Raw genomic sequence first — 12,403 nt, forward strand, 5'->3', positions numbered from 1 at the left:
AAATCAGTAAAATAAATACAACCATCAGATGGTAATAGTAATAAGACCAAATGAGCCGCAGTACTAGTCAGCTAGAAACATGAAAGGGTATTGCTATAAGCCCTAGCTAGCTAGAGGATTACGAAAGAATCCATAAAATCACAAAAAAAAGTGTTTGCCTTAAACTTTATTGTTTAATTAAAACTTGCTAATTTAGTGTCATTATATAGTGTGTATTTAACAAGACATCCCCATTCTGTGCGTGTTTTATTCAAATAATTTTAACATCGAGTTAATTTAGTTAGAGGCGAAATTTTGTAATTTATTTACTGTGCCAATGCCTCGGTATACTAATGAAGAACGTGAGGATATTCATTATGTTTGCGGATTTTGTGATGGAAATTCAAAAAGCGTCGTTTTCCGAATCGAGATTTTCCAAACGCGTGTGTTTTTGTTCAAACGCATACACTTTTACGCTTACAAAGTTTGGCCTTAAAACAGTAAAGAAAAACCTTTTTCGTGTCCCGACTGCAACTATTCGTGTATTACAAATAAAAGTCTTAAAACTCACATGTTTACCCACAGTGGAGAAAAACCATTTTCATGTGCTGACTGCAACTATTCATCTCATTGGAAGCAAAGTCTAAAAAACCACCTGTTTACGCACAGTGTGGAGAAACCTTTTTCATGTCGCAACTGCGACCTATTCACGTACTACAAAGTGTAAGTTAAAAATACACATATTTACCCACAGTGGAGAAAAACTTTTTTCGTGTCGCAATTGCAACTATTCGTGTTCTACAAACCAAAGTCTTAAAACTGACATGTTTACCCACATTCCAGAAAAACCTTTTTCATGTGCCGACTGCAACTATTCATGTTATTCGAAGAAAAATCTAAAAAGCCACGTGTTTACGCACGGGGGATAAAAACCTTTTTCGTGTCTCGACTGCAACTATTCATCTTCTAAAAAGAGAAGTCTTAAAAGTCACTTGCTGACACATGATGGAAAAAACTTTCATGTCCCGATTGCAACTAACCTTTGAAATATTGAGACTTGCTAAAAATTTCTCAAGCTCGCCTGTATTACATTTACATGGTTTGTATCTTCACAACTAGATTTTTTTTTGTCAAGATACAACAAAAAATTAGACATGTTTGTATATTAAGTTTGTAAATTTGATCTTGAAGCGATCAAATATGTAAATATAGTTATGACAGTATTTTTCCGAGGTTCTTCGTAACATAGCGCTCCGAAAGAGGAAAGATTCACTATTCTACGAGGTTCCTGGAATTTTGTAGAGACAAATATGTAAAATTAATGATAAAAAATGGTTACATTGAAATCGTTAAAAATGACATTTTAAATATCTCCCTAGTAGTAGCATATCGCAAATAGTTTTTATTTGACTACCGCTATGGAAATGTACAAGTTAAAACAGGCAATAGCAACATATTTGTAAAATTATAATTAGTTTTAATTAAAATTTTATAAAAAATTGTATACACAAAACTAAACATCGTTCCGCTCGGCCGGGGTAAGCGCGCGATGCGGTATCGATGCTTTAAGGAGTCTGAAATTTCGGGCCATTTTGGAGATAGGATGATGATGGGAGAGAGGAGATTCGGAAGAAGATTGGCGTTGCGTAGTTTGTGGATTTTGTGCAGTTTGTGGTTTTTTCGTGGCTTGTAATATAGCCACAAAACTGCTTCCGTCTGGCTTGTGTTCACACAGCCAGGCCCCAACACCTTACAGCCGGCCGAAGAAATCCAGCAGGCCTGGAGCAGGCGCACGCGCCCCAACTGCCCTTTTCAAGGCAATCTTCGCAATTCACTTACGTCGCCCCAACTGCCTTTCTCAAGGCATTCTGCAAATTACGCAAATAATACAAATTCTTCTCGTTTCAGAACAAACAACTCAAAATGCCTTACCACCGCACACCAAGAGGAACAGCGACATTCAAGCGCAACAAGCCCCTGCCCACGGCATTCCCAGAGGGAGCCACTGGCTGGAGATTCAATCCAGATACGCACGAGCAGGAATTCGTGTATGGATCCTCGCAGACCGGCTCCGGCTCGGCAACCGGATCACCAAGAGCCACATCACCCATGGTAGAGGAATGGACGAGGGCTACGGCTTCAAAGCGCCCCCATTCCCCCCCAAAGCCCATTTTTCGTCTGGTTCACGAAAACAAATACGAACCCTTACATAAAGTAAGCGAATCACTGCAAGAAATCCCGTCGCCACCGACGAAGAAACGCCCGACGCCACCAGGACCAGTGGCGTCCACAAGCCGAGACCAGGCGCCCACCAGCCGAAGACCTATGACTACAACCTCCTTGGGAAGAGTACACGAGTCCCGCCCGTAATCATGACCATAGGGTCAATGACGCACGGCGACATCACGGAAGAAGTGCCGAGGCACATTGGAAGTGCCCACTTCAACTGCCGGTATGCCAAAAGAGGCAAAATCAGCGTTGTGGTGAGCTCAGTAGAAGCCCACAAAAAACTGACAGCAGCCCTACGTGGAGAGGAGAAGCCTTTCCACACGTTCACCACAGAAGCGGAAAAACTTAAGAAGACTGTCATCAGAGGACTCCCGAAGTTGTCACCAGGTGACATAATGGAAGACCTTGAGAATCAAGGATTCCCGGCAAGGACTGTGGTCATGATGACCTCCCCGGGAACAGAATACCCGCTTTACCTGGCCCACTTTGGCCAGGAAACAAACATGGGCCACCTGAGAGCCGCAGTGGTCTACCTGTGCCACTGCAGGATTACTATGAGGAAGTACCGAAGCAACCACCTCCAACACGGAACACAGTGCCACAGATGCCAAAATTTCGGACATGGGTCCGGAAATTGCGCACACGTTGCCCGCTGCGTCAAATGCGAAGGACGTCACGCCACACCGGAGTGCCCGAAAACCAACAGAGAAGAGCCGGCCGTCTGCTGCAATTGCGGCGGAGCCCATCCCGCAAACTACGGCAAATGCCCCAACAGGGTGGCATACGTAGCTGCTCTCCAGCGCAGACAGGAGCAATCCAACGCCCAGAGGCGCAAAGAGGCAGAGCCCCGGGCACAGAGACCCGCGGCCCGAGTAGACGGCCGGTCCTGGGCAGACGTAGCGGGCCGAAGCAACCACCAGCAACAGGCTCCTGAACAACAGGAACCACGAAGAGCCATACCGGAACAACGCCAAGCGCCAAACACCGGATCCTCTGATGACGAGGACATAATGATCCTACTGCAAGGCCTCATCAGGGTACGTGAAAGACTGGCCTCCTGCTCATCCAAAACAGAGAAACTGATTATCCTAATGGAGCTTCTCAAGGAGATCACACCGTGAAGCTCCATGAGAAAAATGACAGCGATGGCGGAGAAATAGTATCCTTTTTTAATATAACAAAATATGTTTTTTCTCCCACAGCAATTCTCTCACAAACTTTTTTGCAGGACCACCGAAGCGAAAAGGACGCAGCCAAAACATGAAAAAATGAAATACTTAAATTCAGTAAATCACAAAGTAAAACAGCGTAAAAAGTTCAGAACCTATTGTTTTTCTTTTTCTTGTCATTTAAATGAGGTTTTTTTTTTTTTTTTTTTTTTTTTTTTTATAGTCGGAGGCGGTTTACTTACGCTCCCCGCGAGCACTTAGGCCATAGGCCCATTGTACTATCTCCCATTTTACCTCATTCCCTTGCCAGTAACCCGGTCCCTTTTATGAAGTTCACCAGGGCTGTCATTGGATATGTGGCGATGTCTTCTGGTTCCACACTGTGTCTTCCCAGGTATCTGAGCCTTATTCCCAGCAGAGCGGGGCATTGGCACCATAGGTGAATTGGAGTCTCTTCCTCCTCTTCACATTTCCTACAGATGTTGGTGTTTTCCACTCCCAACAGTTGCATGTGTCTCCTGAGATGGCAGTGTCCCGTTAATAGTCCTACCAGTTCCCTCAGTGAGTTTCTGTCCATATCGAGTAGTTGCCTGGTTCGGTTAGGGTCCGGTCCGTTTATGAGTACTTTAGATTGCCTCATTCCGGGTGCCTTCTTCCATTCCTTCCAGTGTTGGGATTTGACCCACCTCTTGATATGTAGTTTGGTGTGGCAAGCTGCTACTCCTACGGCCGGCTCAGATCCCACAAGTGGTGCTTTCGCCCCTTTCCTTGCTAGTTCATCAGCCCGCTCGTTGCCCTCAATACCTTTATGTCCTGGTACCCAGAGCAGGGTTACTTTATTGATGGTCGCCAGTTCTATTAGGATAGTCCTGCATTCCATCACCAGTCTGGAGTCGCATCGGTTACTTTCCAGTGCCATTAAGGCCGCCTGGCTATCAGAACATATGTTTATGTTCTTATTTCTGTACCCGATACTCATATTCTCCTGTGCGCAGACTAAGATGGCTTTCATCTCAGCTTGAAACACAGTGCAGTGCATTCCTAGAGGTATACTGAGTTCCCTCTTAGATCCCTGTAGACAGACCCCGGCCCCTGTTCCTTCCTCCATCTTGGACCCGTCTGTGAACCAGATTAGTTCCTGTTTGGAGTTTGGACCTGGGACCGTGTCCCATTCCTCCCTTGTGGGGTACGTCACTTTAAACAGCTGTCCGAAGAAGTATTCGGCTTGTTTGCCGTCCTGCTTCATCCCAGCCGTCGGACTAATTGCCCTCAGTCTTATTCCTATCTCCGTGTGACTGTTTCTGGGCAACTCTCCTCTCCATTGGCCATTGCAATGTAACCTGTAGGCTGCCGCCATCGCCGCCCCCTCTATTTCTATGTTTAGTGGGGGTAGGTTCAGCAGCACTCCCATGGCTAGTATTGGAGTGGTTCTCATGGCTCCTGTGATGCTTCTGCATGCAAGTCCCTGTATGTGATTGAGTGTGACCATCACTGTTTTCAGTGTTGTTCTCCTCCACCAGACCAGGGCTGCGTGCATGATCCTTGGTTTTACAACGGCTGTGTAAAGCCATTGCATCATTTTAGGTTTGAGACCCCACGTTCTGCCGCAGATTCGCCTAGTTGCCCACATCAGAGCACAGGCCTTTCTGCCTACAGTTTCCACCTGGTTTTTCCAGCTCAGTTTGGCATCTATGATGACTCCGAGGTACTTAACCGTGTCAGAGGGTTCTAATTCCTTTCCATAGAAGGTTGGATTGCTCCATCCTTCTAGTTTCCTTTTACGCGTAAAGATTACTAGTTCTGTCTTGTCTGGGTTGACTGACAATCCTGTTTCTTCACACCATTCTTCCACTGTTGCTAGTGTTGACTGTATAAGGCCTCGGGTTGTGTCTGCATCCCAACACCTTATTATGGTTGCAATGTCATCCGCATACCCTTGCGTATATAGGCCCCTGTTGTTGAGTTTCCGGATGAGGTTGTCCACCACCAGGCTCCACAGCAAGGGTGATAAGACCCCTCCCTGTGGACACCCTCGTGTCACCAGCACTTTGATGCTTACCTCACCCCTTGTCACCGTAAGTATCCGGCCTGAGAGCATGTTCCTCAGCCACCTTCTGGTGGTTTTGTCGAGTCCATGTCTTTCTGCCGCTTCATCAATGGATTTAATAGTGGTGCAGTTAAATGCTCCCTCTATATCCAGGAATAGCCCTACCGCCAGTTCCCCAGTCGCTTGTGCCTGCTCCAGTTTGTACACCAACCTGTGCAGTGCCGCGTCGACTGACTTACCTGCTTGGTAAGCAAACTGTAACTCGTGGAGGGGCTTCTCTTTCAGTGCCCCGTCCCTTATGTGCCTGTCCATTAGCCTCTCCATTGTCTTCAAAAGAAATGAGGTGAGGCTAATTGGGCGGAATGCACCTGGTTGGTCGTAGTCAGCTCTCCCCGGTTTGGGTATGAACACTACCCTTGTCTTCCGCCATGGTATGGGGATGTATCCGAGGGCACAGCATGCCCTCAGGATCTTCGTCACCGGAAGTAGGATTGTATCTAGGCCCCTCTGTAGAAGTGCCGGAAAGATTCCATCCTCTCCTGCGCTTTTAAAAGGGTCAAACCCTCTGATTGCCCATTTAACTCTGGAGGGAGTAACTATTTTAGCCGCAGTGTCCCAGTCCTTACCTTCCCGTGTAACTCGGGCTGGTGGTGGACCGGTATCATCTGCTTCTAACTTTTTGTAGCCGGGAAAATGTTTCCCCAGCAGTACCTCCAACTCCTCCTCCCAACTGTTGGTATATCCTCCATCAGCTTTTTTGAATGGGCCTTTTGCTGCCCCTGGGTCTTTTGCAAGAATTTTTTGGATTCTTGCAGTCTGTGGGATGGTTTCCACCTCCCCACAGTATTTCTCCCAGGAGCATGTTTTGGCTTTCTGGATTGCCACCTTGTACTCTTTCTGGTATTGCTTGTGGGCATCCCAGTTTCCTGACTTTTTGGCCTTGTTGAAAGCTTGCCTTACTATTTTCCGTAGCTCCTGCAGTCTTCTGCTCCACCACGGTGTTTTGTCCCTGGTACTTGTCTTCAGAGGGCAGCTATTTTCGTATGCCCTTATCATTGAGTCCCTCAGTACTTCTACTGCGTCCTCAATTTCTTCGGGGCAGCCGTATTTAGCTGGGAATCTTGTCATTCCTATATTTAGTTCCTCCGAGTATCTAGTCCAGTCAGTTGCTTTTGGGTTCCTATATGTATCGGTCCCCGTTTTGCTTGTTTCTCCCTCTAGTTTAAATTCTATGTGTCGGTGGTCCGACAGGGATGGTTCGTCCGATACTCTCCATCCTGAGACTCTTAATGTTCCTAGGGTCAGGTCTATCACCTCCTGTCTGTTACTTATAACGAAGGTGGGTTCCCTACCTCTATTAAGAATCTCAAGGTTCACTGTCATCAGGTATTCCAGGAGGTCCTGTCCTCGTTTGTTGATGTCCGTACTCCCCCACACAGTGTGGTGCGAGTTAGCATCTGCTCCGAGTATCAGTTCCCTACCCTTCTCCCTGCAGTCTTGGACGAGTCTCGTTATTTCCCTTGAGGGTGGTGGTTCCACAGAGTCATAGGGCATGTATGCTGATGCCACAACTACTTCCCTGCTTCTTTGGTCCAGCGTGACCTGTAGCTTCACAGCCACTAAGTCCCTACTGCAGTGTTCGGGTAGCAGTGTGCCAGGTATCCCTCTGATGAGAATACAGGCCCTGGGTCTGTCCCCCGACTCGTTATAATAGATTAGACCTTGGTTCATGTTTAGTCCTCTGACCTTCCCCCTATAAGTCCAGGGTTCTTGGATCAGCGCGACGTCCACACTGTCCCGAGTGACTCTACTGCTAAGCACTGCAGTCGCTGCCGGACTGCGGTGCAAGTTTATTTGAATGAACTGTAAGTTTTTAGCCATTACTGCCTAATCCTTAAGTCATTCCTCCTATTTACGCTCCTCGGTGTTAGGAGAGCGCACCGTGAAAGTGGCCTTCCTTATCCCGACATGCGCCGTCATCCCCATCTCCCTCAGCACCTTCACACTTTCCTCGTCCACACTCATGATCAGGCGATACATGTTCTTATCCCTGATCGAGTCGTGGACGATCCATTTTTTTGTGTGTAGCCGGGGAGTCTGGTTCTCCAGCAGTTGTAGCAACCTCTCGGTGCTTACTGCTCCATTTTCGGGGATTACTGCCATAACCTTTACGTACTTTGGCAGTTCCTGCAACCCCACCACCTCCAGGTCGCAGCCCTGCCATTTCCGTATGGTCGGCACCATCTCCCTCAGCCATGTCTCTGACTCCTTGTCGGAGCAGGTCATTTTCAGGACGCCCCTCTGAGTGAAGCATTCATCGAATCTGGGTTTGAACTGCCCCTTTGGGATGCTCAAAATCAGATCCGCGGCCGCCTCACTCACGAGGGCCTCCTGCTCTTTTGTAAATTCTTCCTCTCTGTTCCTATGTACAACAGCCACTCGAATTTTATTTCCAGCGGCTTCCGCATAGGTAGCAGAGGTGAGAATTCCTCGGGGCTTTTTCCTGGAATTTCCCGGTGAAAGCCCCAAGGGTTTAGGTTCTGGTGAGGTTCTTCTCCTCTTCCCAGCCTTCTTTTCCCCGGGCGTTCCAGGTTGCTCCCGGTTACCTTCTGCGGTCCCCGTTAGCTTCCGGTCTGTCCCTGGTTTGCCTTGCCTGGTTCCGGCCTTCGAGGTCCCTGGTTGTCCCCAGCGGACTTTTACAGTCCCTGGTTGTTCCCGGTTTCCTTCCTGCCGCCCCTGCTTCTCTCTTTTGAGTTTTCTCCTCGCAGCCCCACTGAGTTTCTTACTGATGTGAATTTTTTTCACATCGTCTGACAGGGACTTTACCTTGTCTTCCTCAGCGGTGGTTGTTGGAGTGAGTCTCTTCTTTAAGTCCCCCCCTCTCCACTGGTTTCCCGAGGGCCCCAGTTGGAGTCGGGGGTTCTTAAAGAAGTTATTTTCCAGGTCCCCTGATGATGGTCCCTGCATTTCCACGTCTGGATCCCCTGGGGGATCCCGCCGTGTTGCGTCCGTCGGAGGTCCTTCTTTATGGTTCCCAGAGGGCCCCTCAAGGGAAGAGTCCACCAGGGTGGTCCCATCTCTCCTCTCCACTTCCTCTTGGTTCCTCAAAGGCCCCAAGAGGGATGAGTCCACCGAGGCGGCCTCAACTCCTCCTTCCACTCCCCCTAGGTTCCTTAAAGGTCCCTCGTCAGTGTTGTTTTGGTTTTTGTTTTTACAGTCCATATTTGGTCCCACGAGTATCTAGGGAAATAAAAGGTCCACCCCAGCAGAGCCCCGAATGCTGGGGTAAGGTCTGTATACTCCGAGATGCGACCTTGTGTCTCGGAGGAACCGTTCGTGACACTGTTCCCCAGTGTCATTCAGCCCTGAGCACGGTATCTCACACCTTAGCTTGGGATGGCTATTGCAGGTCGTGTTTCCACTCCCTGAGCGATGGGTTCGCCACACTCCCTACGCTATAATGAGGTTTTTTATCCAGTTAAGAATTTTTCCTCATAAAACTTATTAATGTAACATAAATTCAGTCAATTAAATACAACCATCAGATGGTGATACTAATAAGGCGAATCAGCCGCAGTACTAGTTAGTTTGAAACATAAAGGGTATTGTTATAAGCCCTAGCTAGTTAGAGGATTACGAAAGAATCCATAAAATAAAATAAAAAACATTTTGGACGAAACGGGCCAAAACGGGCTATGAAATGAGCATTGGAGGGGATCCACCCTTTCCCAACGGCTGTATGAGGAAACTGCTAGTTTAATTTCCTTAGCCGCACACGTCAGGACTCTAATTTTTTTTTTGTAAAAAGAAGCTACATTTATTTTAAAACGATTCTTGACCCTCCAATGTCCCTGCATGCATGATTGTTAGTACGAAATAATGTATGCATACTTACATTAATAGTAACACATCAGAGATGTGTTCGCCTGATGGTTTGGCATCTAAAATTAAATAATAAAGAAGGAAAACAATATTTACAAGTGGAAGTATGATTGAAACATACAAATATACAAGCCGCGTATCGAGGGCAGTTTACCCCACTATGAAATGAGCAGTGGCGGAATTTGCCAGTGGCGTGGAGTTGGCACATTTTATAAAAGTTGAGATATTTTTAGAAATGGAAAAATATGGCCAACAACGTCTGTTACATATATTTAAAATTGAAGTAATTTAAAGTGAAAAATAAAAACTATAGTAGTGAATAATCAAAGTTTAATACACAAAAGAGAGAATTTAAAATAAACAATAATATCACTTTAAAAACTTTACTCAACAAAACCTAACGGTCTTTTGAAATCTAATTTTTCAACACCATTTTTCATTTTAAAATAGTGCGAAAACAATAGTAAAAGTAAACGAAAACAGTGTTTCCCCACAAATCATCTGCTGATAAATTCAACATAAACAAAATAAAAAAGTGATACTTAAAAAGTACATAAATCATTTGTTATAATTTAAATAATTATTTGATTTATTATTGTCGTACTACACCATCTATCGACCAGTGGACAAAGCGTAATCAGTCACCTAGCAATATCAATATCTTTCAAAAATTATAAGTAAGCAGATAGATGTTACTAGATTGTAAATTTAATAAAATTTATTATAAATATAAAATTTAATATATAAAAATTATCAATTTCAAACTCAAACCATCTTTAAAAAATGGCCCCGAAAAGTGATATGGTTCAAAAATTTGAAAGCTTCAAAGAACAATTATTACAAAAATGACTGAAAGAATTATTACAAACAATGACTGATAGAATTAATACAAACAATGACTGAAAGAATCATTACAAACAATGACTGATATGATTAATACAAACAATGACTGAAAGAATTATTACAAACAATGACTGATAATATTATTACAAACAAACTGATAGAATTATTACATTATAGAATTGATCTTCAACTGCAAAATTTTATAAAAAAATAAATAAATAAACAATTTTTGGATATTAAAAACGATATACAAGACCTAGTTAAGAATGTAGAATTCTGCTCGAGCAAAATTGATGATTTTGAAAAAGAAAATAAAAAACAAACGACCACCAAAAAAAAACGAAGCCAAAATTGATGAATTGCAAAACAAAATTGTTAAAACCCCTTAAACTAAATCATATTCAACAGGAAAATTCTATCGAAATACAAGGAATTCAAGTGAAGAAAAATGATAACGTACAAAAACCCATTGAACTACTGATGTCGGCCCGAGACTGCAGTGACCTATTAAAAAATAATTCTTTGATAAGCTACTACAATCCGGACAAGCAAATTATTTCTATCCAATACAATTCAAAAGGAGAAGGTCATTAGACAAAACAAAATTAAAAGAATTCTCACCCCTAAAGAAATTAAATACTCGGAGTCAACGCATTAATGACAAGCTAACCAAGCAGCTCTTGTGCTTGGCAAAGTCGACAAAAGCTTTTGGGTACAAATATGTATGAACGAAGGACGGACAAATTTTACTAAGAAAGAGCGACGACTCCCCCATAATACGAATCAAGGATGCAAACGCCATACCATTACAGTAAACACGTACTGGGACTTGATGAAGGAATCTTATCTCCTAGACTACTAATGATTAATGCACAGCAAAAACCAAAAAATGGAAGACATGGCAGACTTAATAGATAACACATCACCAATCCCAGCGAACCAATGACACAAATACTTACCTGCTCTCACTTTACAAATTCTTAATTTTAATTTTGCCTTTTTTATTATAATTTTGTAAATACGGAATTATTTGTTTTATAAATATTTTAAAACATAATGTTATAATTTATAATCTTAATTGCATAGTAAAACCCCTTAAAGTATACCCACGAACTGGCGATGCCTATGTGGGATTTTTTGATTTTATACATATATGCACTATAGTATTAATTTTTTTTTTGATTGTATAATTTTTTACTTAATATAAAATTTATATATTTACTCGTATATGTAAATATATATTATATATTTACCCGTATAACAAAAAATTTATTAATAAATAAAAAATAAATAAACGAAAAAAAAAACATTGTAATTAATTGGATACTTAACTAATTCCAAAACCAAGACAATGCGTTAAGTCATCCACAGGCATCCCAGAATTCTTCTACCATTCAAACCAATCCCACTCACAATACTCCTGGCACTAATAAGAACAATCTTAGATAGTTTGCCGCATCTGGAGGATACCTACAATGTCATTTGTTAGGTACTTCTGCCCACACAAAAGTTGGCCGAACGATTTTTTTTTTTTCATAACAAATTTGCAATCAACTTTTGCCGTTAGTTTTGGTAATGTGAAAAATGACACCGGAAGTCATCGCTTTCCAGGACTCCTCCCGGGCCGAAATCTGGATGAATGCGTTTTTTTAAATAATCTTATTTGGGGTTAAAGCCCAGTACTAATTTGGTTCATGTGGCCTATGGGATGGGATTTTTACGGTCATCTCTTGGACTATAATGGTCTCAGAGATATCGTTTTCTCCCTTTCCGTCACAGTTAGAATTATCAGCTTAAACACAAAGCTTTATAATCAAATGTAAAAGTTAACCACAGAATAAATCAAATGTACCTATACCTATAAAATCTATGAAACCAAAGGTTCCGACCGCAATTTGAGAACATTTTATGAAACTGTGATTGTTTTATATGAAACAACAAAAAAGTAAGGTGGTAGTAATTAGCTATTTTTCTAATAAAATATGTGTTTTTTCTGTTATTTATAAGTTCCGATCCGATTAATACTTTTGGCTGTGAATATCTCAAATCACTTCTCCTGTACCACTTACTATCGTCTGTGTGACTGGTATTCTCAGCGTTCTCCAAACATTCCTTCTTTACAGCTTTTGATGTGTGCCATATCACCTTTGTCTCTTTCTCCATTATCTGGTTCTATCTTAACGGTGACGGTATCTGGACAAGAAGATTTTTTCAATAATTCCACACAGCGCCCAAAGGAAAAAAATTTCGGGGT

At 43.3% G+C, this 12,403-nt stretch overlaps 2 protein-coding genes across 2 annotated transcripts; both read right to left on the bottom strand.

The window, feature by feature from the left end:
• Positions 1-3,418: 3,418 nt before the first annotated feature.
• On the bottom strand, positions 3,419-7,305 carry LOC149408677 (uncharacterized). Its single transcript, XM_089650531.1, has 2 exons — positions 6,136-7,305; positions 3,419-3,484 (listed from the first exon to the last, which is right to left on the bottom strand). The coding sequence occupies exons 1-2, from the start codon at positions 7,303-7,305 to the stop codon at positions 3,419-3,421; spliced, it is 1,236 nt and encodes a 411-aa protein (XP_089506657.1).
• An 11-nt stretch (positions 7,306-7,316) lies between these two features.
• Positions 7,317-8,646, bottom strand: LOC149408678 (uncharacterized). Its single transcript, XM_089650532.1, has one exon. It carries the CDS (start codon positions 8,644-8,646, stop codon positions 7,333-7,335), a length of 1,314 nt encoding a protein of 437 aa, XP_089506658.1. The 3' UTR covers positions 7,317-7,332.
• Between the last annotated feature and the right edge of the window lie 3,757 nt (positions 8,647-12,403).

The sequence above is a fragment of the Hesperophylax consimilis genome, unplaced genomic scaffold (genome assembly GCF_061612785.1).
Source record: "Hesperophylax consimilis isolate HC1 unplaced genomic scaffold, BYU_Hcon_1.0 scaffold_122, whole genome shotgun sequence".
In the NCBI taxonomy this organism is placed as follows: Eukaryota; Metazoa; Arthropoda; class Insecta; order Trichoptera; family Limnephilidae; genus Hesperophylax; species Hesperophylax consimilis.

Bases quoted from the DNA above. Each gene is read 5' to 3' on its own strand.
- LOC149408677 (XM_089650531.1), bottom strand. From the start codon at position 7,305: ATGGCTAAAAACTTACAGTTCATTCAAATAAACTTGCACCGCAGTCCG. The intron at 3,485-6,135 runs GTACTGCTGGGG...ACTGAATTTAAG, and splicing joins GTTGGGAGGAGGAGTTGGAG to TATTTCATTTTTTCATGTTT.
- LOC149408678 (XM_089650532.1), bottom strand. From the start codon at position 8,646: ATGGACTGTAAAAACAAAAACCAAAACAACACTGACGAGGGACCTTTA.